The following is a 24,042-nucleotide window of genomic DNA, read 5'->3' as shown; positions in this document are numbered from 1 at the left end:
CGGGCCTCCAGGGTGCGAGGCGAGCACACTTCCCCTACGCCACGGCGACTCCACGGTTCTGGCTGACTAAAGGTGTGCCTAGTGCGTGTGTTCATGACATTCGGATGTCTACAAGCGGTACAATGCTTTCGCATTTCCAGACGTAAGCAGCCGTTAAGTACCTCTGCGGTATTTTTATTTTATTTTTCCCTTTTTCTTGGGTATAACGAAACTCAGTCTTACGCGGAAAGGTTGGGCGGCCAGATTGTCTGCTGGAGCAAACCTGCTTGCCGAAAGAGATTCTTTCGGGCTTACGGCCGAGCGTCTTTCGATCGAAAGAATCCCTATATGGATGCGAGCGTGGCTTCCTGAACGGATCCGATTGAAGGAACCTTTATACCCCCCGCTTCTTCATCCCGTCGTCCGTCATCTTTTGTGCCGCTGGCTACATTTCAAAGCGGCTAGATGGATGCTGAACTGAATCGCTTTACTCAGTGCGTGACTCGTTCTTTTCCTCGAGCTTTATATCTTTTCCAATGGCTCCAGGTCGTCTCCACTTATTCGCGGTCTATTACCTATCGTCATTGCTGCGTCAGCTGTATGATACCCCTTCTCCTTACCAACATCTCCGAATAGACCACGGATGATAATTTATACACAATTACACAGGGTGTTTCAGCGAACACTTTCAAAAATTCTTAAAGGTTGCCTGTGGCAGATAGCACAATTATACTTCATGAGCTGGTCTACTCGAAGAAGCGGACATTACTTGACACAACAAATTGAAATGCATAATCGACTAACAAACAAAAGTTCACTAATTAAGTTTTTAACTAATTTCCAGACGGCCCATGTTGCAATTTACAAATTGTAGCCGTGGAGTTCGCAAGGCGGATCCACTTGGAACGAATTCTCGGGGTGACACCAGTTTCGAGATATTAATTCCCGAATTTTGCGGAGAAAACTGCAATTTACAAATTGTAGCGGTGGAGTTCGCAAGGCGGATTCCACTTGGAACGAATTCTCGGGGATGACACCAGTTTCGAGATATTAATTCCCGAACTTTGCGGAGAAATGCATTGGCGTTCCAGTTAGTTTCTTAACAAAACGTCGCTTTATGCATTGAAACACAAAATGAACTGGAACGCCGATGCATTTCTCCGCAAAGTTCGGGAATTAATATCTCGAAACTGGTGTCATCCTGAGAATTCGTTCCACTCAAACCATGCACTTAAAATGTGACTTCCTTTAAGAAAATCCGAAGTCGATATTCGACAAACTACACAGTCACGTTTGTTGATATCTTGTAGAGTATGTAGCAAAATATATACTCACCGTAGGCTGTCGAAATATATTTTTTTGTGAATGTATGTTGGTTGCACCTTCCGAAAGCCAGCAGAGTGTAACACACCTTTGTTGTTAACCATTCGCAAGTCGGCAAAGTCGGTGTGAAATATGTTTTTGGCAAACTGACTACTACAGTCGTTCCTCTCAGGTAAAGTCAATTGCTGTGGTGGCGACGTAGCACATGTGATGAAAAGGCATCACAGTGTTTAAAGTATGGATTTCTTTAAACATCTTTGGTCACTTTCTTTGGGCTATAGGGCCAAACTATAGGGGGAGAGAGAGCGAGAGAGGAAAGGCAGGGAGGTTAACCAGAAGCGAGTTTGCGGTTTGCTACCCTACACTGGGGTGGGAGATATAGGGGTTGGAAATAGTGCGAAGAGAGAGAGAGAGAAAGAAAAAAAAAAGATGGGTAACACAAAAGGTGTTCCGATCACGGGCGTTCACACAGGCCGGCAGATTTCAAGAAGGGCATTAGCGCTTGCACGGCCTTCTGATGCGATGTTAAGTCGCGTCGATGTTGCAGAGTTCTTTCTTCTGATAGATGCTGTTCGTCCAACTGGTTCAGCACGACGGAAAGCGATTGTCTCTGCACACTGTTGTGTGGGCACTGACAAAGACCATGACGAATCGTTTCCTATAGACTTTGTTATAAACTATGTAGCTTTTCGGTAAATTTTCTTTGTACTAGAAGCTCATACTGTAGACATATAGTATAGCATAGCTTGCCTCTGTATAATTACCGTATACTTCTTCCAGATTATGGCTCAAAATATTGCCTTTGTAATTAACTATAACCTTTCTATAGATTTTGTTTTACAGCAAAAGCTGTATGTGGCTAGGCGAAACGGAAAACCGTTCGTCCCATGTTTCTGTAAGCGTCTCCATTGGCTGCGCCGTCAGTTACGTCGTCCTCTACGTCGCACCCAAGCGCGCGCGCCATTGGCGGTGCCGTTAGTGACGTCGTTAGCGAAGGCGTTCCCGCCATTGCCACGTTGACGCTGCTCTGCCCGCAACGCCGTCTCCTCGGCTCGCCGTTGTCGCATGCGTTCGATATCTCGAGTTAGCTCGGCGTCGTGGTTAGCAGCATCCGCCTTCCATTGGCGCTTGCGTTCCACTAGAAACACAAACATGTAACCGAGAATTGATAAACGCTTCAATACAGCGTCGGGATTAACCCACTGCTAAACACCGGGGCCGCACGTTTCAGCTTCACTGATTAACCATCTGTACGAAGTGCTTGGGCGGTGATTTTTTTTTATTTTTTACTAAGGGCTTTAGGTATCGACATAGTTGAAGTATAGACAATCTACAGGTCTCCTATCTGTTGATTTATTTGTGATAGAATCTCAAAGTATGTATTTATTTTGTTATATACTTCCTGATAACTTGCTTTGTAACAAAGATATTATGGGCTATTGATATGATTTTTTTCTAGAGGCTCGAAGTACATATATTGTTAAAGAATATACACTTCCTATGCACTTCCTATACTGACCTGTTTGTGGTAGATGCTCGAAGCAAATAGTATGTTTATAGTCTTTTGATTTTCTGTAGACTTCCTCTTGACTTCCTTGAGGATGGCTATTCAAAGCAGATGCTTTTTACGGACTGCATGTAGACATCACTTGTGCTACAGGCTCAAAGTATATATATTGTTACAAAATCTAGACTTCCTGTATGCTTCCCGTGAACTTCTTTGTGGGCGGAGATCGAAGCATAGATTTTGGTATAAACAACTGAATTCCTATGGACTTCCTGTTGACTTCTTTTGCGCAATAGGCTCAAAGCATAGGCACGTTCAAAGTATAGACTTTCTGTAGACTTGGCTCATGCTACAGATTTAAAGTATATACAGTCGAACCTCGATATAATGAAGTTGTACTTGCAGCAAGAAAACTTGGTTATAATGCGAATGTCGTTAATTCGAAGCTTCGTTAATTCAATGGAACCAAGATCGGGACATAAAAATAGTTCATTACATCGCGAATTTCGTTAAATCGAGGTTTGTCATATCGATGTTTGACTGTAAACAGTCACAGTAAAAGCTGCTGTTCACGCTAACTGACCGTTCCACTCCCCCGAATCCTCCTCGTTCTCGCAGGCGCATCACCGGTGGCCCTGGCGCTGGAATTCGCCGGGCTCCACTGCCCGGGGGGCGCCGCGGCCAAAGTGGCTTCCTCGGGGGCCCGTGTGCCCCTGGGCTGGCCCGCCCGGCTCCTCTGCCGAGGGGTGAAACTCAAGCAGCGGCTCGTTTCGGGGCTCCTACTCGCCGCATCGGCCATCCTCTTCCTAACCCTCGTGCGCATCACCGGAGTCCGCCAGGCGCCGTTCGCGTCGCCGGCGCAGGGTTGGGTGCCCAGCCACCGCAAGGGAGTCGCCGGACCGTCGGCGCAGCAGGCGAGTAGTAAACGTTTTTGAAGCCTTAAGTATACGGATCACCAACATGCTCAGCGTGCAGTTCTTCTGTAGTCAGCGTTCCACTGAACGGCGCGATCCGAAACTATCGCTTACGGTGGCTCGTCTGCCGTCGCGCGTGTCTTTCTTTACCTTTTATGTGTGTGCTTCTTGCGGCAATTACGTCACTCAGCAAGAACCGACTAGGCCAAGAGCAAGCTCTAGTATCGCTCACCCTTGCGATTTGCAAGTCGGCGACGAAGTCGATATCCCCAATGGTTGCGAGGCCGTGCGAACCGAAATGGCGCTTTCTGCAGCACGCAACTTCCGGCGCGGTAATGGCGGGCACTGACAGTGGTGAACTGAAAGTCCGAAAATTGTTCTCGGGCTAGTTCGCGCGGATCCACGACCACAGAGAGCGCAAAACAGACGCAGGAACTCGGGGAGCAGACGACGCGAGTGCCCATGCCGTCTGTCCCTCGTGATATTGTCTGTTTAGCGCTGACTGTACAGTCACAGTATTTGAGGAAAGTCTACGTGGTTAGCAGCGTGAACGGACGGTCACGCAAGAAGCACGGCTTTCCCTCCGCTCTTCTCTCTCCCTCCCGACGCAGTTTCGCGGACTCGCCGTGTGAAAGAGGGTTCAGGCTCGTCGCTTCAGTTCTCTTTATAGAGTTTAGTTCGCCTGAGCACTCAGATTCGTGTAAATAAGCTGTGAAGTGACGAAGAGTTACATCTCCTCCAGGCTAACCTAGATATCACGTAGTCCTTATCATGACCCAGGTACGTTCCCTGGTGTCGGGCCCGCGAGTATTCAAGAACCGATATGGAGAATTGTTGACAAGAAAGTCGTGGGAAGATACTGCAGCGTTTTATTTGTTATTGCTTTTTAATGGCTATAGTAGCGCGTGCTAAAGCCGTTTGCCGTCTTCTATACCACAGTGATTATACACGCTGCCGCAGACTATAGCAACGTCCGTCGTCTTTCGCAGGCTGGACCCGATCCGTCGGGAGTCCTCGGCAAGAGACTTCTGACCAAGGCCTCCGTCGAAGGAGGTTCCAAGAGAACGGCCAGCGAAGCCGCGGGAGCCGGAGGCCAAGCGGATCCCGGCCCGGGTTCGCTGGCGTCTTCGCTAGCTCCTCCACCAGTGCTCAATCGCAGCAAGCCCTTGGCTGCGGCAGCCAAGGGTTCGAATAAGAATGATGCCGCGGCAAGCAGCGCACTTGCCGGAAGCAAAAAACGGCCCGGCAACGCAGCAGCTGCTGGCAGTGCGGAGAAGGAGGTGGTCGACGGCGAACCGCAACAGAGGCCGCATGACCCTTTCGAGGACCTGGTTCACATCGCCTGGCCCCCGACCGAAACGCGCCGAGCGGTCGTCAGGCCGCGGCGCTACAACCCCACGCTCGGGCACATCCTTCAGATCGAGACCAGGTGAGTGAGGGGGGCCAATGATCGCCTATATACGCGGCTATAAATGGACAACTAAACGAACAGCGGCCGTCGTAAGTCTAATTCCAATAGGTGGTGTCCAAATCGCACACGAAGCTGATAGGCCGACCTAGCTTAGTGACAGATGTGAAGCTTACTGTTAGATTAGGGTCCGGAATGGCTCATGGGATGACCTGCTTTAGTGATGGATAGATGTTAAGCTTACTGCTAGGTTGGGGTCCGGAATAGCGGATGGGACGACCCAGTTTCGTGTTGGATAGATGTTAAGCTTACTGCTAGATTGGGGTCCGAATAGCTGATGGGACGACCTAGTTTAGTGATGGATAGATGTTTAGATTACTGCTAGATTGGGGTGCAGAATAGCTGATAGGTCGACCTAGTTCATTGCAGTTTAGCTTAGTGAACCTTGGAGAAAAGACGCGAACGCTGTACAGGTGGCTGGTGAAACCCACCTTGGCACTCTAGCACCAGTTTCCCGTGACGTGACGTTCGTTTTTTGTTTTTTCTTTCTTTAACAGTGTGTGATCAGCATTTATCCAATGTTTGTTCATTAGAGAAGGGCTACGCTGCATTTTGAGATAAACAATAATTATTATATGACTAAGCTTGGCAACCTTTGGGTGGAATTTTCCCTACGCAGCAAAGCGGCTCGACCGGCGCTAAAAATGGGCCGTGAAATCAGAGAAGTCGTACTGACGCCATGGGTTGTTGCTGAAACGCCTCGTATAGGATGAAATGCTATTCAGTGCTATGAGACAAGGACAGAAGGAGGTGCAGGATACCTTAAGCGCTTCATGGGTCTTACGTCGTTTCCTCATGCCCTGGCCTCAAAATTAAAAAAAAAAGAAAAAAAAAAACTTGGAGGACGCTTAAGCTTCGCCTTTAAGAATGGAACTTGATAGCATTCAAAGATTCCCGACTGATTCTCACGTTTACCGGGAAACGCTAGCGGCGAACGATATATGCACGAAGACGAGCTTTCTGGTAGAAACGCGGCCTTTTGCGTGGGCCGATCCCGGAGGTAGCGCACAGCCGCACCAGAAAAGTTGCATAATATTCATGTTTATGTAATTACTTCGCACTTTTAATATATCAGTCTGAGATGATTTAACATAAAAGGCATACGCCATCGGTGTTTTGTTTCATGACATTTGTTTGTGAGCTGTTATTCTCAAAATTCCGAGGAATAACTTTTTTTAAATAATGCAAGACTAGGTATGAGCAGCTTTAGTGATAGAATGGTGTGGCGCTATAACCCGCATACACCGCATGTCACATAGCAAGTTGCGGCGTGTACGTATACGTAAATATCATTGTCATCTAAAGGTACGTCCGCACTAGCGCTAGCGCAGACGTACCTTAACGGACAACGTCGCCGACACCGACATTGGATTGTCTGCTACACGGGTCACTTAACGCTATTGCGTTAAAGACCATTGCAAGATGGCTTTTCTGCAATGGTCTGCATTTCCAAGTATGAACACGAGCATAGATTACTGACGCAGACAACTGCGCCATTCGTGGTAACTCCTTTCATATGCTTATTTTCGTTTTTTTTTTTCTGCATTGTCCAAGGCGCCAGTGTTTATCTTGCGTATCTCTACGTGTGTATCTCTGTGGCTTCGAAAAAAAAATTGATGTTGGAACCTAGTGAACTAACGGCTCACCTGTCTCGTTCTCGTCGCCAGCCACAACATGACCAGCTGGGAGCAGTTCCAGACGGGCATCGCGCGTGAGTGGCTCTACCCTGAGAACTCGCAACTGATCGAGCGCATCCTCCACGAGATGGCGACACTGCCCATCGTCCATGTCGGTGAGTGCAACGGTTGCCGGTGACGGGAAGACATTACATAGAGATGCCAACAGTAGCCGACAGCGTTCCTCTACCCACGAGCACCTTCTTTCTCGTATTAATGCGCAAGCATTATATGCCCCACGAAGCGGAAAATCCGGCGTCCGTTGTTATCATCCGATGATACCGAAACCCACGTGACCAAGTGATGACGTCACGTTCCCGGCGCTGGACCTGCTTCCACGGTGAAACAGGCGCACGGCGTCGGAGCCCACACCCCCAAAAAAACCGACCTGGCCCACTCCCAAGATTGAATTAAGGTGGATTAAAATGGATTAAGGTGGATTAAAAGGGATTAAAGTGGAGTTCGAATTTAAGTTGATAACTTAGACAAGTGTAATGCTTTCGCGTTAATTCAAATCACGTGAGGGTACTTTAGTGACTGTCAATTGTTTGCCCATGCGTCGCGCGCATGCGTGAGTTGCGAGAGAGACATCTGGGGACTTTTGCTGGAGACTTTTTTGAGGTCCGGGGAATTTTAGCTGGGGACTCTTGCTTCTATATTGTGCGTTTGCCCTAGTACTATGTAGGACGGCGCGCTTTGCTAGGTTCTCCCCCTGTGTAAGCGTCGCCTGAAACTGCCTTCCAACGGGGATCGTAACGGTCGAGATATAGCGTCAGTAATGGCGAAGCGGCAGTTTGTCGTCAGTTGCTGGGCCGTGTGCATTGTGGCGCAGGAAGCATAAGTTTCTCGCTTCGCAGTGCCTCTTCGGCGCCCTGCTAATGCCACAGTCGTTCGCGACGGGAGCAGTACCTGCCACGCTCCATGTATGAACAAAAAAGTGCAGTATAACCTGCAAATGAACACTTAACACTAAAACAAGTTTGGAGTAACAATGTGTCTTTATTAATTGGTCTGCGGCCGCTAAAGTGGCGTCTGGTATTGGTGGAGAAAAAAAAAACAGAAATGAGACGCGGTCGGGATAGTCACAGGAATGGGTAACCTTGCGAAGCAGGCATAAGCAGAATGCTAGATTTACCACGCGTAGGTAATTCACACATCTTATACTCGTACAGGTCACCACCCCGGTTGAAAGGTACGGCTCCGGTCTACAGCTTCTGATTTGGATGCGAATGCACTTCGCTTATTCGGAATTGTTAATGTTGCCTTCCACGAAACAACGCACTTTTTCTGTAACAGTGTCTGCAATCACATTCTATCCCAATGCATTTCATAGATGTATTATACGCACCATGATTATTCCAATGAAATAGTAACTTCGTTTTTTCTTTTCTTTTTCTTTTCTGACGTGCATTTATATCAACAAATACACTTTGACTACCTTGTACTTAACATAACCAGCTTGCGCAGGTTGCAAATTTGCATACACTTCAATATGTTACCATGCCGTATGCCACCAGGGGGCACAGACGTCTGCAAGGCTATTCCTCAAAATTGCCTTTTTTTTCTTTTTTCTTTCTTTTAATCTGGTCTCCGAACATAACGTAATGATGTTGAATAAACCGAATAGAATTGAAACATTATGCCTATAGCAATCATCATCATCTTCATCATCATAATAGGGGCGCTCTTACAGACTGCGCAGAACGGTGCGCAGTATCCCAAGGAGGGAACGGGATTCGGCACGACGTGTCTGAGTTGGCGGGCTAGGAGCAGCCCGAGAGCAGATACTCTTCTGCATAGAAGTCGAAGAAGCTCAAAAAGGAGCGGCATTTGGCGAGCTCGAAAGCGAGGCCTGAACGTGTTCGTCCGGGTGACTTATACCTTAAAGATTTCGGAAGTGTCTTGCAGCTGAAAGTGTTTATAGGGCGTTTTGAATCTCGCACTGGTGGTTGACTACGTCTATGCATTCCTTGTTCGAGTTTCGGGCGCCATGTTCGCACTAACTACGCGAATGAAGCAGTCGCTGGAGTCCGTGCTTTCATTCTGCGAGATCTCAGTCATTGGAACTGCGTTTACCAAGTTTATTTCTCCGGGGGCTACTTGTCTGCCCGTATTTTTAAAGCCTATCTCGCGCGCAGGCATATGCAGTGGAACCTCGTTAATACGATTCTGCGTAATACGTTTTTTCGGGATGATACGTTTTTTCCCTACTCCCTATAATGCGATTCGGTTGGGTAATACGTTGGATGATACGATTTTCGGATGATACGCTTTATTTTCCGGTTTCCGTGAAGATCGTATCAATGAGATTCCAGTGTATGTCAGCTTGAGACATCGAGTCGGCGTATGCATTTTGTGTGGGCAGGCTTCGATGCCGTCGTGACCGCAACCAGAAAGGTCTCGCCCAGTGACCCCCAACTATATAAGCGAAAAATACATTTTTGTTTCTTGTTGTTCACTAGAAATATTCTATAACGACACCGACGTACACGTGCGCGGAATAAACCGTGCCCACCGCATAGCAGGAACCCGCGCTGAAAGTGACAGGCATTCTTCGTCTCTCCGAGTGGTCGTACGTCGCGTCGTCATTGTTCGGAGTTATCCGCGGGCGACATTGTGCTCGCTGCCGCCGATGCTCCTGTCTGGGCTAGCTCGCGGGAGCACATAATATAGACCTGCGCACAGGCCTATATAGGCGCTTCGCGACGAACGTCGGTGCGCGATTTCGTCGGTTTATTTTCGTCCTCACGAAGACGGACATCCCTGTCACGTGTTCTCTATCTCTTCGTATTTTTTTTATTTGCCTTCGTCTTTTGTTCTTCCCGCATATGACTCCCGTTGTCGACGTGAGATGATTTTTTTTTTTTTTCCCTCGGTGCGTTTCCACGGTATTGTTTCGCGACAGGAAAGTTTCTCGCTAATGGTAAAGCAGGAGACACGAAGGCGGGAGAAAGCGGAATGATGTGGCGTATAAAACGTTGTAGCGTATCGGTTCGCCCTCTGACCTTATTTCGGCGTTACAATGGTACGTTCCGATCGCTTTCCGCTATGCCTGAAATGCCCGCATTGTCACTGTGGCGTTAGCGATTAGAAGACAACGGCGCCCCTGGCTCCGTTTCCTTTCTTTCTTTCTTTCTTTCTTTCTTTCTTTCTTTCTTTCTCTTTCTTTCTTTCTTTTCTTTCTTTCTTTCTTTCTTTCTTTCTTTCGTTCGTTCGTTCTTTCTTGCTTTTTCTCTTCCTTTCATTCTTTCTTTATTGATTTATTTTGCTGGCGGTGTTGAGATGAAAGCCAGCACTATCGACCCAGATTTCGTGCAGCTGTCGTCGTGACCTTCCTTGCGCGAGTTGAACGATCACCCTAATTTCTAAAAAAAAAATTGCGCAATCTGGATGGGTTGGACTATCTTGCATTCATATAGACGTTCCTGCAATAGAGATCACGTTGTTTAACGACGTACTTTGGAACGATGAATTTCGACAGTCTAAATACATATCGAATGAATTTCAAGTAGATCGATTTGCCTGCTCGTCCAGACTTGTCCCTTCATCTGTACAGACTCTAGACTGTCTTTCCGCAGAGGGAAGTTGCTCGCGCGTCAGTTTTGGTCGGTATATTCTGGTCTTAGTACTTTTAGGCGGATTGTTTGAATACTCCGTGGACTATAAATTGACGAAACGCGTAAACTCCAAGCCCTAGCTGTCTGTGAAAGGATCTCTAGACTACCTATGAATTTCGCGATGGAATCTTTGGAAGCAGACAGTGGGCTTTCGATTAGTAGAAATTGAAGGAAAACATCTGTTGCATTGTGCGCGGGGTTTTGAGCTGTAATGGAAATTTTGTTACTGAACTTACGTGACCGCTGGCACGTATCTGAATCGTTGTGTTGTTCTGCCTAGGCGCCATTGAATTTCCCTGAGGTATCTTGAGAGTGCTTATTGTGCCCTATTACTTAGTTCGCGCTCCCATTCCGAAACCATGTAGCATATACTGTATAACCATATACATATACTGTTTAGAACAGTTTGAAACTCCTAATTTCGTTCGCTCTGTGCTTGACGTCACGATCTTCCTCGGTTTATCGATGCCCTCATTCCACGCCTCCGAAGAAGGCGTATCTCGTTTCCAAGGAAAGTTCATTGCAGAAGGTGCATGGTAAACACAATATAATGACAAGTCTTCGCCGTGTCGTCTAGCCATATGACAAATACCTCCGTCCAGTGGAATTCAACAGACGCAAGGCAGAGCATTGGGGTGTTGCCGCTCATGGTTGGTACGGAAACTCAGCCGCACTAAAATGCTCGAACGTCTTTCCCCGTATAAAGGCATAGAAAACCACGAGCTTTACCCTTGAATGCCTCAATGCAGCTGCTCGTCGAAAAAAATTAGGACTCGCTCACCTTTACTTTTGGCCATTGAGAATGCACTTGTACAAAAATAAAACAATTAAATATGTTATTTCAGTTAATTCTTATATAGTAACGTGATTATTTTTACTGGTTGGTTTGTTGAACTAATTAAAGCTGAACTGCATGTCGAAAACGAAACTATGGGTTTTGCGTCAAGTTACATCATTTTGAGACATCATACTCGGCGTGGCGTATACATCATACGTTGGGTAATACATGGTTAACGTTACGCCTTTACATGCGTGGATAACATTCTGAAATTCAGTTTCGTTTGCCTGACACGACTATATAAGGAATTCCGTAAGCAGGCTTTGCCATGCATCTTAGTTGGGCTGTGACGAAGATGACCAGCTCCCGCTTTTGTGGCGCTGTCGAAGCTGAAGGACGGCTGCATTTAGAAAGTTTTAATTATCACTCACTGCCCCTGTCTCTTTCTATTTCTTTATTTTTTATCCTTTCACTGTCTCATTATTTACGGGCATCTAAAGAAAATTTCACAGGGTCTCTTATGTTATTCCTAAGATGACGTGAAAGCGAAAACCCAAGGTGTCGATCCATTAAAGACGGACACATGACGTGCACATCCTCCTTAATTCGATTACTCTACTTCGCCTAATCATCCCTCTTAATTCGCTTACTCATCCTCTTGATTCACTTAATCATCCTCTGAATTCGCTTAGTCATCCCCTTAATTCGCTTAGTCTACACTGCTTAGCCGTCCCTCTTAATTCGCTTACTCATCCTCTTGATTCACTTAATCATCCTCTGAATTCGCTTAGTCATCCCCTTAATTCACTTGCGTACTTCGTTTAGTCATCCCTCTTAATTCGCTTACTCATCCTCTTAATTCGGTTAGTCTAATTCGCTTGTCATCCTCTTAATTCACTTAGTCATCCCCCTGATTCGCTTAGTCACCCTCTTAGTTCGCTTGATCATCCATATTAATTCGCTTAGTCATCCATTTTAATTCGATTGCATTAACTCGCCTCAGGGGTTCTTGTATACCTTTCGTGTCGTCGGCGCGTTTTCGCTCAAGGACTTTGAAGGTCGGCCGAACGACGAGACATGTAAGGCTTTCGCCTTAATAAAAGGCGGCGTTGCCTTGCCCAGCACCTGCTGCACTAATGGCGGACCCTACGGAGCTGTTCACGCTGTTCTTCCTTCTTTTATACGCGATTCGCTTCCGGCTCCGCTTTGCCCCCATCTGCGCGAGCTTTTTTTCCCCTCAGCTTCCGCACCGATTCAAGCAAAACAAAAAGCAAAGATGCAAACAAAACCAGGTATCGCTAAGTGTTCTCTGTTTGCAACCCCTCGACTCTGGCTGGCGAACGGGCGGGCCGCTATAACGCGGCTGGTCGGCTAACGGTAAACACATCCACGCCCGCACCTGACTCAAATCGATGGACAAGCGGAGGTCAGAGGGCACACAGGGGGCGCCACCTGGCGCCTATACCGATTGCGGCGGCCGGCGCAAGGCCTAGCTGTATAGTGGAGCACGGGGCTATAGAGCGCGCAAGGCAGCGCCCGGTTGATCCCATTGTCAGTAGCGGGGCCCCGGGCGCGCGAAGCCATTTAAGCGAGCCTCCTTTGTTCGCGGTCGGCGGTTGGTCTGAATCGCATCTATTTCCGGAAGAAAAAAAAAATCGGCGCGGCGAGTGTGCTATAGGCGCGGACTTTTAACGGGAGTTGCCAAGTGATCTCATTTGGAAGATGTAGACTGGAGGGAGGGAGGAAGGACGCATTTTGAAATGCCGGCCGTGGTGCCTTTGTATTGAATTTGGTTTGTTGTGTTCGGTTGAATATCTGTTGAAATGTGATGGAACGTCGTGCATGACATTTGCGAGGGATCAGGGTTGTTGGAGAACATGGGGTTTTGTCAGGTTGCAATGTTCAAAAGTGGTAGCGAGTTTGGCGCACGATCTAGTGAAGATCGCGACGTTTCTCGATGCACGCGTCGCTGTTTGTTTGTTTGTTTTTTTGTATTTTTTTTTTGGGGGGGGGGGGTGGGGGGGAGCTGTAGAATTTATGACTGAAATAAAAATATCTCTCTGCTACATGCCATAGATATTTTTTTTTTTTTACGTGAAATCAAACCTCATCAAGTTCGGTGCAGCGTTGAATGCCCCCCCCCCCCCCCAAATATTTTTTTTTTACGTTCTCATGCGTTTGGATATATGAGCTCCGTACCTCCAGGGTAGGGTAGCAACCCCGACGCTCATTTAGTTGACCTCCCTACCTTTCCCATATCGAAAACTATATCGACATTCCGTAAACTGTATCCAACAGTACATCTATTTAAATCGGATAAAATTGATGTGTTACACATGGCTCTCAAGTACGCCACTAATAGATGTGTAGGACTTTGGCGAAACCCTCGTAAACATTCTAACTAATTCACATAAGATATAAAGAGATATACCATTTTTTTCTTCCGCATTAGACAATACTAACTGATGCAGTTTGCAGAACTCCAATATCTGTTTTCACTACAGTTACGGATATGTGAACTTCGTGCTTCCTATTTTTTTTTATCTTGCTGCTTTCGGTCATTTTCGTTTTTTTTTTTTTAATCCAAGGCCTAAATCAACATTCTGCTTCCTGCAATCGTTAGCGTTTAATTTTCTGTTCTAAATGCAACAAATTTCGTTCTAATCGGTCCAGAGGTCATCCTCATAAAAGCATTTCTCCGTCATCGGTGTAATTGAAAATGGCGGCATCGGCGTTGCTCCCGAGCTAATTAAAGCTTCCTGATAAGAAAATCTGGGTGTGCTGTGGAGGCCCGTAAAGTTCAGGAGCACCTGTTGGAGCTACGTCTATGTGGCGCTGTCCCTCTGTTTGCTTGACCGTTACGTTTATTATTTTTTTAATCGTATTCAGGGGTTTCAAGATGTGTGTGTGTAGTTGGGGCAAATATAATGCTGGTCCGTGCTCACTACCACATTGAAAATGCGCTTCGGCGATAATATGATATGATATTTGTGACTGTGCTAAAGGGTGCGTGTGTTAGAGGCCATCTGCACGTAAATTTCGTACCGCGTGAAAGGTCTAGCTTCAGATGGTGTAGAGTGTGTGCCAGCTACCATGCACTAGCCTTTAAAAAAGAAAAAAATACCGAGTGCATGTTCTTTCGGAGTCTCCTTGAGAAGCCGCTATAGTAATGCTGATTTAGTCCCTGACATCCAATTAGTTAATTAAAGTAATGTACATCCTTTTAGATTGTTATAATTAGATGCGTCCAGCATGGTACACATCCCGTTTTTTGTTTTGTTTTTTGTCGGAGAAGAAACAAAACACGCAGAGTACGAAAAATATTATTATTATTAAATGCATAAGCATTTAAATGGTTACCCAATGAGAAATCTGTACGTCCGTCCTTCGCATAAGACGATCGCTTTCAAGATAGAGCTGCCAACAATGTTTTACCACCAAAGTTGCTCACACTTTGTCTTGCATTATTTGCAAACTTATTCCTCGGGTTTTCGAGTGTGACAGACCACAAACAATTATCATGAAACAAAACGCCGGCAGCGCATGCCTTTTATGTTAAATCTTCTCAAACCAAATATTATCAACCTCCTTAACCAGCATGTTTATAGTGTGAGCACTCAACACCACGTCTTTACTACGACATGCTTACGCATCATTCAGATGAGGAGATTCTACGTAAATCTTTATTATTATTATTATTATTATTATTATTAGTAGTAGTAGTAGTAGTAGTAGTAGTAGTAGTAGTAGTAGTAATAGTAGTAGTAGTAGTAGTGGTGGTGGTGGTAGTGATGGTGGTATTCCGAATTATTAAAAAATCAACAATAGTTGTGAATATGACATTTTATCAGTACTCCTTTAAAGGATATCAAGAGCGAACCATACTTTGCAGGTCGTCCGGCAACATCCAAGTAGTGGGTCCGTTGCCGACGTAACGCAGTGTAACCGGCCACGTGTTTGTAAGCGCGGACGTAGAAGGAAAGGGGGGGGGAGGTCGCCGTGCCAAGATTGGCCCATTAATCACGCTTACGGACCCGCCAACGTTGGGCCTGTGCCGTGCGCGTTCGTGCAACGTTATTTGTTCACCGCAGAGGAGTCGTGCTGCTATTTTCTTCTGGTTCTCCCCAACCCCTTCACCTCGCGAGTTCATGTGCGTGTACCGCGTTTACTCGAACGTAGGGCCAACTATTTAAAAAACAAAGAAAAGTCGCTGTTTCGCCCAAACGGCGAAGCATCGATTGCGATAAGAGATTAGCAGAGAGTCATACGAAATAAGGATAGTACTTTCATCGGTTGTATCAGCTTGTAAACGTTCGCTTGTTAACTAAATTAACAAGCATGGTGTCAGCGCGCACAGCAAACGTGAACACATCACACTCGATGACCGCGAACGCACTCGCTGTGAAAACGCTGGCGTGAGCAAACGCGGCCGCAGCAGCGAGCGAAGTGACCTTCGTGCGGTCTATCGCTTCAACGCAAACTGAGCGCCGAGAACACACAGCACGCACAAAGCTACGAGCCGCCGACGCATCTAGACTGCACCCCCAACGCAGATTGCTCTCAAGATATGGCCCCGCGACCACGCGCAGCGGCCACATACGCATTTGTAGCCGGACTAATGATTGCCTAACGATTGAATAATGATACCTATCCTTCGCTTAGTTTATTAATAAGTACCTTACAGAGCCCTCCTGGGGCATTGTGTAAGAGTGGCAGTACAGTAAATACATATATACAGATTAAAATACACCAACACCTTAACAAAGTACAGTAGTTAACAGGTAGTGGTGGCGGGGGATCGAATTCAGCCCGATTCAGTATCGCGAGAATTACAATATTGCAACATATTGGCGATGTTTCATGTTCTTTTTGCAGTCGAATCCCTCCCTCCCTCCCCTCCCCCCCCCCCCCTCCGCCGCTTTTTTTTTTTTCGTTCAACTTTCATTCTAGGAAAGGTTTCTTATTCATTTCTGAACTTCCTAATTTGGGATGTCGGCCTTGCAAAGTCGAGGGCGGCCTACGTTCGAGCGAATGCGGTAGTTCGATGCATACGCAGCGTCGCGACCTAATTGCGACAAATGGATTCGGCCCGCCAGCGGTGGAGGCGGCTGTGCATCGGCTGCCGACCGCGCGTCTTGTTCGTAATTCCTCCGGCACGGGTGTGTGTGTATATAACGTTGGCGCGTATAGACCTATATATCCGAGTGGCCCACGGTCCGAAGGGGAATGAATTACCCCCCTTTCTCGAAAGGGTACATAGCATGCGCGCCGTATAAATGGGGCTGCATTTGCGAGGGTCGTGTTGGAAAAAGCACCGCGCTCTCGTCTGCCTCGTGAGAGGGTGCACACGTGGCGCGTACTCTGCGGCCGTGATCGATGATCCTGGGTTCGAATCCTTGCCGTAGGTGTGTAGTTTACCGGTAGGTCGCCTGAATATGTGGACACTCTTACATTGACACTCGATCACCGATATCTTTATTATTGTTGTTGTAGTTGTTGTTGTTGTTGTTTTGGAAACACTAGACAAGAAAGGGAAAGCGAGGATCAGGAGGTTATTACTCAGACACACATGTGCACAGTTCCGGCTTACAACTTGCCGGCACTTGTTCGTTAGAATGGAGAGAAAAAAAATAACTAAAAGAAAGGATTGGGCAGAAAATCATCTGAGAAAGATCATATAAGACAAGCGACATAGCTTCCCGGAACACGCCTGGAACTCTCACCGAATTTTCTTTGAAGTTTGCGAATTCTGGCTTCTTTTACAATTTGTTTACGGATGTTGAATCAATAATCTACGAAATGCAATTGATGTATGCGAAAATGTTTCGCTCGTCAGTTTCGGAATAAAATATTCTGCTGGTGGATGGATGCCGGGGGCGCCGGAAGGGGGGGGGGGGAGGGAGGGAGGAGGATGCTTCACTTCACGTAAGTTTATACCGACAAGTCAGTGAAGTAGACGAAATCGGCACCAGAGAAGTCGCTGGAAAGAACAAAAGTGCGCCGCATGTCATTCTTAATTGTTTACCCAGTGTGCTGCGGCCCGTGCGCTGCGTCTAAAGTCAAATCATCGCCAATAAAGCACGTGTGTATTGCTCAAAAGGGCATGTGCGCTCAAGGCAAGCTTTCAAAAACAAAAAATCGTGCTATTGCCCCCCCCCCCCCCTCCCTCCCCTGCCTTCTTTGGATTCATCCTCGGTTTCGCGTCCAAAGGATATTTACCAACTTCGAAGTTCACAGATTGCCAGGTACTTCCACTTGCTGAAATATGCTGCTGGAGGGCACTTATTGGTTAGTTCTATCCCGGTTAAACGCTACGAGGCGTGTGGGTGCTTTGACGTTGCATTAATTGCCTCCATGACCACGGCTCGGCGTTACAAATCATTTTAATATCCTTGCTGCGACGACGCATATCGTGCAGCGGTGTCAGGATCGGCTCACCGAGTCCACCACTATTTATTATGCGCTGTCTTTTGTATCGATCACGCTGTGATTACCTTATCTCCGTGATCGGCCGATTTAACTGGCCCAGGCATGCCGTCCAAGTAAAGTGGGAAGAGCCAGGAAAGCTTCGCTTAGAAAGAAAGAAAAGTCGCAGTTTCTCCCAAAAGGCGAAGCATCGATTGCCATAGCAAATTAGTAGACAGCTATACGAAGTAAGGATAGTAGATTTATCGGCCGTGTAAACTTGTAAACTTTCGCTAACTAACTTAATTAACAAGTATGGTGTCACGCGCGCACAAGGAAACATCAGCACATCTCACTCGATGACCGCGCACACTCGCTGTCAAAACGCTGGAGTGAGAAAGCGCGGCTGCACCAGCGAGCGAATTGACCTTCGTGCTGCGTCTCGCTTCAATGCGAACTAAGCGGCGAGAACGCAGCGCGTACGAAGCTATCAGCACTCAGTGCACTCTGTCTCTGTCGCAGATCGCTTTCATGATATATGGCCCGCGCGGCCGCGTCATACGCATGCCACCGCCGGCGCACAACGTCGCTTTATTTCGAAAGCCCCTAAAAAAAGTCTGTAGACGTATATCTGTGACGTTTGTGAATTGTCCGTAGAGGGCCCGTGCACAAAATGTATTGCACTTTTTGTGGACTAATGGACACGCTCCAAAGAACTCGTTCGGTAGTCCATGCAGAGTATAGACCATCGGAAAAAAGGTCTTTCTCGCGACCTTCGTACCTTCGTGAGTAGACGGTGCCTATAGGCGAAAAGAACTAGTCTTTAAGAACGAAAAGTTGTTGCAAGACGTATTTAGACATTCCGTTTAACGTCTAAAATTGTTTTGATGAAGACGTACGTCCTTCCATTTATTCTAGTTTGGTCTGTTTTGCCTACGGACAAAAATAACGCGCATGGATGGCCACGGTTAACTTCGCGATCTTCTGAAGTATATACGAAAGGGGCGTTTAACTTCTGAGCAGGATGTCTTGCAGCTCGATGCAAAAGGGGGAACCTAATCTAAACTCGAGATTATACGCGCACTCATTTTTTTTCCTTCTTTCCCAGAAGTGTGGCTCATCCCGAAGTTACTGCCGAAATCAGCCGTGCCGATGAGTCCCAGTAGCCTGCTTCTGCTTACGTCAGCTATGCGGCCTTGTTAGTTACGCCTTTCCAGACCGGCCTGACTGCCTGCACCATCACTCTCGTTAACGTGCAGAGGAGACTTAATTAACGTGCCGGCTTTAATAAATCGCGCACTCATCCGCGCTCCTCGCTAGAGATTCCTGTTTTGTGCCGATGTTTTATGTATATTCGCCTCACAAGCTCGTGGATTGCAGCACGACGTGATCTTGTTTGTTATTTTCCCTCTGAATAGATGAGCCCTAATCATGGGCTCGTTATTACGCCGATCGGTCTAATTAGGGCCTCACTTTCGCAAACGGGCGCATACTTCCCATACCCACCGTATTTCTCCCTGTGCGTCTGTAAAGCTGTAATCCCGCACGCACAATCTCGCCAGGTCGGCAAGCTATGTAGTATACATGTCTTATATAGCCTTGTGCACACACTGCTGTGCCTTTGCGCGTACCTCCGCAATATCACGTGCCTACGAAACCCGCGGCTGTTGGCACATTTGTGATTTGGCGGAACGATATTTGGTGCCATAGAGTTTCTCACTATAACACCTAGAGGGTAATCTGGCGCCACCGTCTTATGCGAGTTTCTTAAAGTCATGGGAATGACGGGATATGTGTGTGCGAGGCTTGTGTTGGCTGGTGTTGTACGAGGCTTCATTTAAAACGTGGATATGGCTACACAAATAACGCGTTCCTAAAATAACGTCTGTATAAAAGTCTTCCATTCACCCATATAACTTCTCTCAATAAAGTTTACTCACCTACAAACATAATTAAGCGAAAAAAAGCAAGAACAGATGATAAGTTGTTCCAAAGCGAGCTAAAATCTTGCCGTCTGTCCTTCGACTTTAGCGGCCAGCACTTTTGTGGACTAATGGACACGCTCCAAAGAACTCGTTCGGTAGTCCATGCAGAGTATAGACCATCGCAAAAAAGGTCTTTCTCGCGACCTTCGTACCTTCGTGAGTAGACGGTGCCTATAGGCGAAAAGAACTAGTCTTTAAGAACGAAAAGTTGTTGCAAGACGTATGCAACACTTTTCATGTTGAATATAATTGTACATCCAATAATAAGTCCTCAAAATAAAAAAATCGCAGCATATCCACGGGGTGAATGATGATGAGTGGGCGAAGCTCCGGAGGGAATCATCGGATCTCCCGCTTAAGGGGACGCTAGCACAAACGCGTTAGAGACGTGCAGTACTCTCTAGTAAGGGGGAGCGGGCACAGCGTCTTACGCAGCCATTTACACATGCCGGAACGTGCACCGCGTTTGCCGACGCCATCACATGACTGCTGAGAGAGTATACACCCCGTATTCATAAACGCTCCTCGACTTGAACTTGACTTGCCACCGCCTTGGGCAGCGCGTTCGAAACGCGTTGAAGGTAAGGCGGAGAGGCCACAGCGTCTTACACCAGCTTCTTACACGGGCCGTAACGCGCTAGCACAAACGCGTTAGAAACGCGCTAGAAACGCGGCCTTTCGTTAATGTTGGGTATTTATTGCCATCGTGGTGCTTGTGTCTATGTGTGCTTCGTGGCGTAGTGGGCTAACGCCGCGCGCTCGGAAGCGAGGGGTCCCTGGTTCGATTCCGCGCTACGGACACAACTTCGGAATTTTTTTTCTCATTTTTCTCAGTCTGGTTACACACTACTACTACGACGAGGGACGAAAGGGTGCCGCTTTAAGGAGCTTCGCCCCTAAAAAAAACATGTTTTTCTGTAATAATAAAGCTAGAACAGTTTTTCACGTGCTGTTTTAGTAGGAAAAGAATGATTGTGACAGACGGAACAGGGCTAGCCAGGCGCTTCTTCAAGGCGTCCTGGCTCTCCGAGAACGATTCCAATCCGAAGTCATAATATACCGGCATTCCCATGCACACCATAGCGCAGCAGCGCCAGATTTCCCTCTAGGTAATCTAGTGAGAAACTCTATGGGCGGAACTATATTCGTTGCCTTTAACTGCATGGCCGCGCCGTAGTTTCGCAGCAGAAGATAGGGGGAACAAACGTTGCAGACATCTTAGCATGCAGACGAGGTATGCTCAGTCTGCGTGTGGCAGAACGTCCTCTGCTGAACTGTTAAACATGGCGTGTTCTGCTGGTTTTTCCCATGCGTTAGCGCAACCTATAATTATGCATCCATCGCTCGCTTCTAGTTTTGTCCTACCGTCGGGGGTCCACATAATGTCTGATCAGTATACGCGTGGCCGATGCGATCGCGAAGCTAGAGAGACGGAGCGAGTGTGTACTTGTACATTGCACCCTTATACTCAGAACCCCCCCTATATGATACGAAACCGCGGCTGTTGGCGCAGTGTGATTTGACAAAGCGATATTCGTTGCATTTAAATACGTGCTAGGGTTTCGCAGCAGAAGACCCCAGGGGGACAAAACGTTGCAGACGACCTTTTCGTCGTCTGCTGAGGCAGAACGTCGTCTGCTTGTACTGCCCTCAGACAGCGTGCCGTGCTCTGCCAGCTTTAACATATAGTTTCGTGCGGCCTATAATTAAACGTCTATCGTTCGCCTTATACTCTTTTCGTCCGTTGCGGGCCCACGTATGGTGTACTTAGTACACAAGCGGCCGACGCGTCGAAGCGAAAGACGGAGATAGCGCGAGGGCCGCGGCCGGGTCCCCCGTTCTCCGACGCGTCGCCGCGCTCGCTCAGGCGCTAATTACTCGGAGATTGATTAGCCCGCGCCGACAATGGCTGCTGCTGCGAATCGCCTCGAACGACGCCTATGTCAGTACCTATCACCGTCCCATCCCCCGTCTTCTCTTCCGATCTCCGTTTTAAAGCCCACCTCTTAGCTCTATATAACCGCCACCGCGTTCATCTTCGAAACTTCATCATCCGGTGGTCAGCGCATTATTCGCGAAAGCCTATAGAATGTTCCCTCATCGCCCCTCCTTGTATATATAACCACCTATCCATCCTTCGATCGGAGGGGGTAGATAAGGTTGTGCAAGGATCGGGGAAGGCAGTGGTGTTTCCGTATTTGTTCTATAGCCGCAGTTTCGTAGTCGCGATCCATCGTCGCGGGCGGGTGGCGGGTCCGCGCGGCCTGCCGCGTCTCTAATTGGCTCGGCATTGTCTCCGGCGCTCTTATTACCGCCTGGCGACCTAATTAACTCACTTGTGACGAGTCATCTGAGCGCAATCCGGCGCGATCCTGATGGAAGACCTTGCCCCCTTGACACACACACGTGCGTCTGTGAGTGCGCTGTGATGTAGTCATGTGTACACTGTCATATCTCGTACAGGCGGTGGCGCGCTAATCTCTGGCATAGAGTCATTGCCGTTGCGCCGTCTTCGACTATACGCGCGGACATACCCGCGTTGTCTCTCTCTCTCTCTCTCTCTCTCTCTCTCTCTCAAAGGGTCTTTCTTATCTTCTTTTGAGTTCCTGCGCGCATCGTTCATCTGCCCGGCCCCCCGCGGCGTGCCCATTAATCAGCACGTCCCTCTACCAGCCCTCTGTGCGCGTAGGGACGGTAATGTGTTGGAGGAACGCGAGCGATGAAGTCGCCTTGCGCAAGCTACGCTATGTACGACAACAGTGCGCGAATTCGTCCCCCTCACCCATATTCCCCATCTCGGCTACCTCCTACACCCCCCAGAAGAGGGCTACGCTCTCTATAGATGGCGCTGCCGTCAGCGCGGGTGGTGATATATAATACGGCGTGACAGTGCATTGCGTGTCAGAGCACGGAGCATCTGCGCAGCTTTCTTCTTTCTTCTTTTCCTTTCTGTTTCTTTTTTAATCATTGTTCGGTCTTTCTACGCGTATGTGACACGATGACATTCAGGGGATAAAGACCATGTAGCGGGCGTCATCTTGCGTACAGTGCCGGCGTTTAGTAAGGACGCAGACCCGAACCGTAGACATGTGTCTCCCAGCTGGCTGCAGAGAAACAAAGCAAGTTTCAACTGCTCGTGATTTCGCCGAGCAGATCGCGGTCTATAGGGACGTGCGAATCTTCGAAACTTTCAACTAAGGGATCGATTAGTGTTCCATTCGCGATTCGGTCTTCTAATCGAATAGTCACTATTCGTAAATTCGACTATTTTTCGAATACTTATCGAATTCTATACACAACGATCACTCGCACTCTCCGGAGAGTCCTGTGAACTGGTACAGACTTCTTATGTGTTCCTATAGTTCTCCATTCGTGCTTTTAACAAACAACGCTTTATAACGCGCAACGTTATGACAGAAACTTGCTAACGTTATGAATGCTAGGATGTGAGCATCGATTTATACTTCTAAATGTGTGGGCAGATCATCTGATGGAGCAACAACCGCGCTAGACGAACTTCTGGAGTTACTCAGACTTCTTCATAAGTATGATTTCTACACACGTCCGTCGAAACCCACACGCTTTCAGAGTCGTTGCGTTGGCACTTCCCCAATATTGGTGTATAGGTTGCTCTTCTTATGCGTCGGTTGTCCCTGCGTTGACGACGCGTGGGTGCGTGTTTCAGCCACGAGTGATTTATAGTGTTTTCCGCTTGGTGCACGCGCGTTTGGCGTGTACAGTAATGCCAGTACTTCGGCAGAATGTTGCCATGCTGCCAATACAGTGCCTCTGTTATATAGCGACGCTTTTCATGCTTCGAAGGGGTTCACTTGTTTTTTTCTTGGCTACAGTGCTGGCAAGCTGCTGGCAACAATGGCAATAGTTCGTCAATGCTTTTGCAGTACATTACTAATGCAGCGGATGATTTACCGTTGCACTACAGCGGTGTTGTTCAAGCTCCTAAATGGTCCTTTATTCCTTTCTTGGCGGCGGTGCTGGTCAGCATTTGGCAACATTGGCAACAGTTTGCCAATGCGTTGGGAAAAAATTGTCAATACTGCCACTACTTTGCGACTGTTTTATAGCAGGGCTATTCACGCTTCGAGGGTGTTATTTGTTTCCTTTCTTGCAAAATATTGGCAACATTTAGCGATATTTGGCTAATGCTTTGGTATGGTATATTTTGTTCAGTGAATACTTTCCCGCTATGTTACATCAGAGCCTATTCGTGCTCTGATTGTCTTTATTTACTTTCTTGGCTGCCGTGTTGGTAATGTTATTGGTAACATTACCAATACCTTGTCGATACTCTGAAAAACTTTGCCATTCTTTTACAGTGGCACTCTTTATGCTCCGAAATGGTTGTTTTTCTTTAATTTTACTTGTGCCT

At 47.4% G+C, this 24,042-nt stretch overlaps 1 protein-coding gene across 1 annotated transcript in view; it reads left to right on the top strand.

Annotated features, from left to right (window-relative positions):
* LOC119454028 (extracellular serine/threonine protein CG31145) overlaps positions 1–24,042 on the top strand; it is a 63,109-nt gene that overhangs the window by 5,439 nt on the left and 33,628 nt on the right. The window contains exons 2-4 of the mRNA XM_037716043.2: positions 3,428–3,723; positions 4,713–5,152; positions 6,859–6,983. Of these exons, the coding sequence (XP_037571971.1) occupies positions 3,428–3,723; positions 4,713–5,152; positions 6,859–6,983 (861 nt within the window). The remainder of the gene's footprint in view (positions 1–3,427; positions 3,724–4,712; positions 5,153–6,858; positions 6,984–24,042) is intronic.

This window comes from Dermacentor silvarum, chromosome 5 (genome assembly GCF_013339745.2).
Source record: "Dermacentor silvarum isolate Dsil-2018 chromosome 5, BIME_Dsil_1.4, whole genome shotgun sequence".
In the NCBI taxonomy this organism is placed as follows: domain Eukaryota; kingdom Metazoa; phylum Arthropoda; class Arachnida; order Ixodida; family Ixodidae; genus Dermacentor; species Dermacentor silvarum.
The sequence above is the reverse complement of the archived record's forward strand: the minus strand, read 5'-3'. Positions and strand labels throughout refer to the sequence as shown.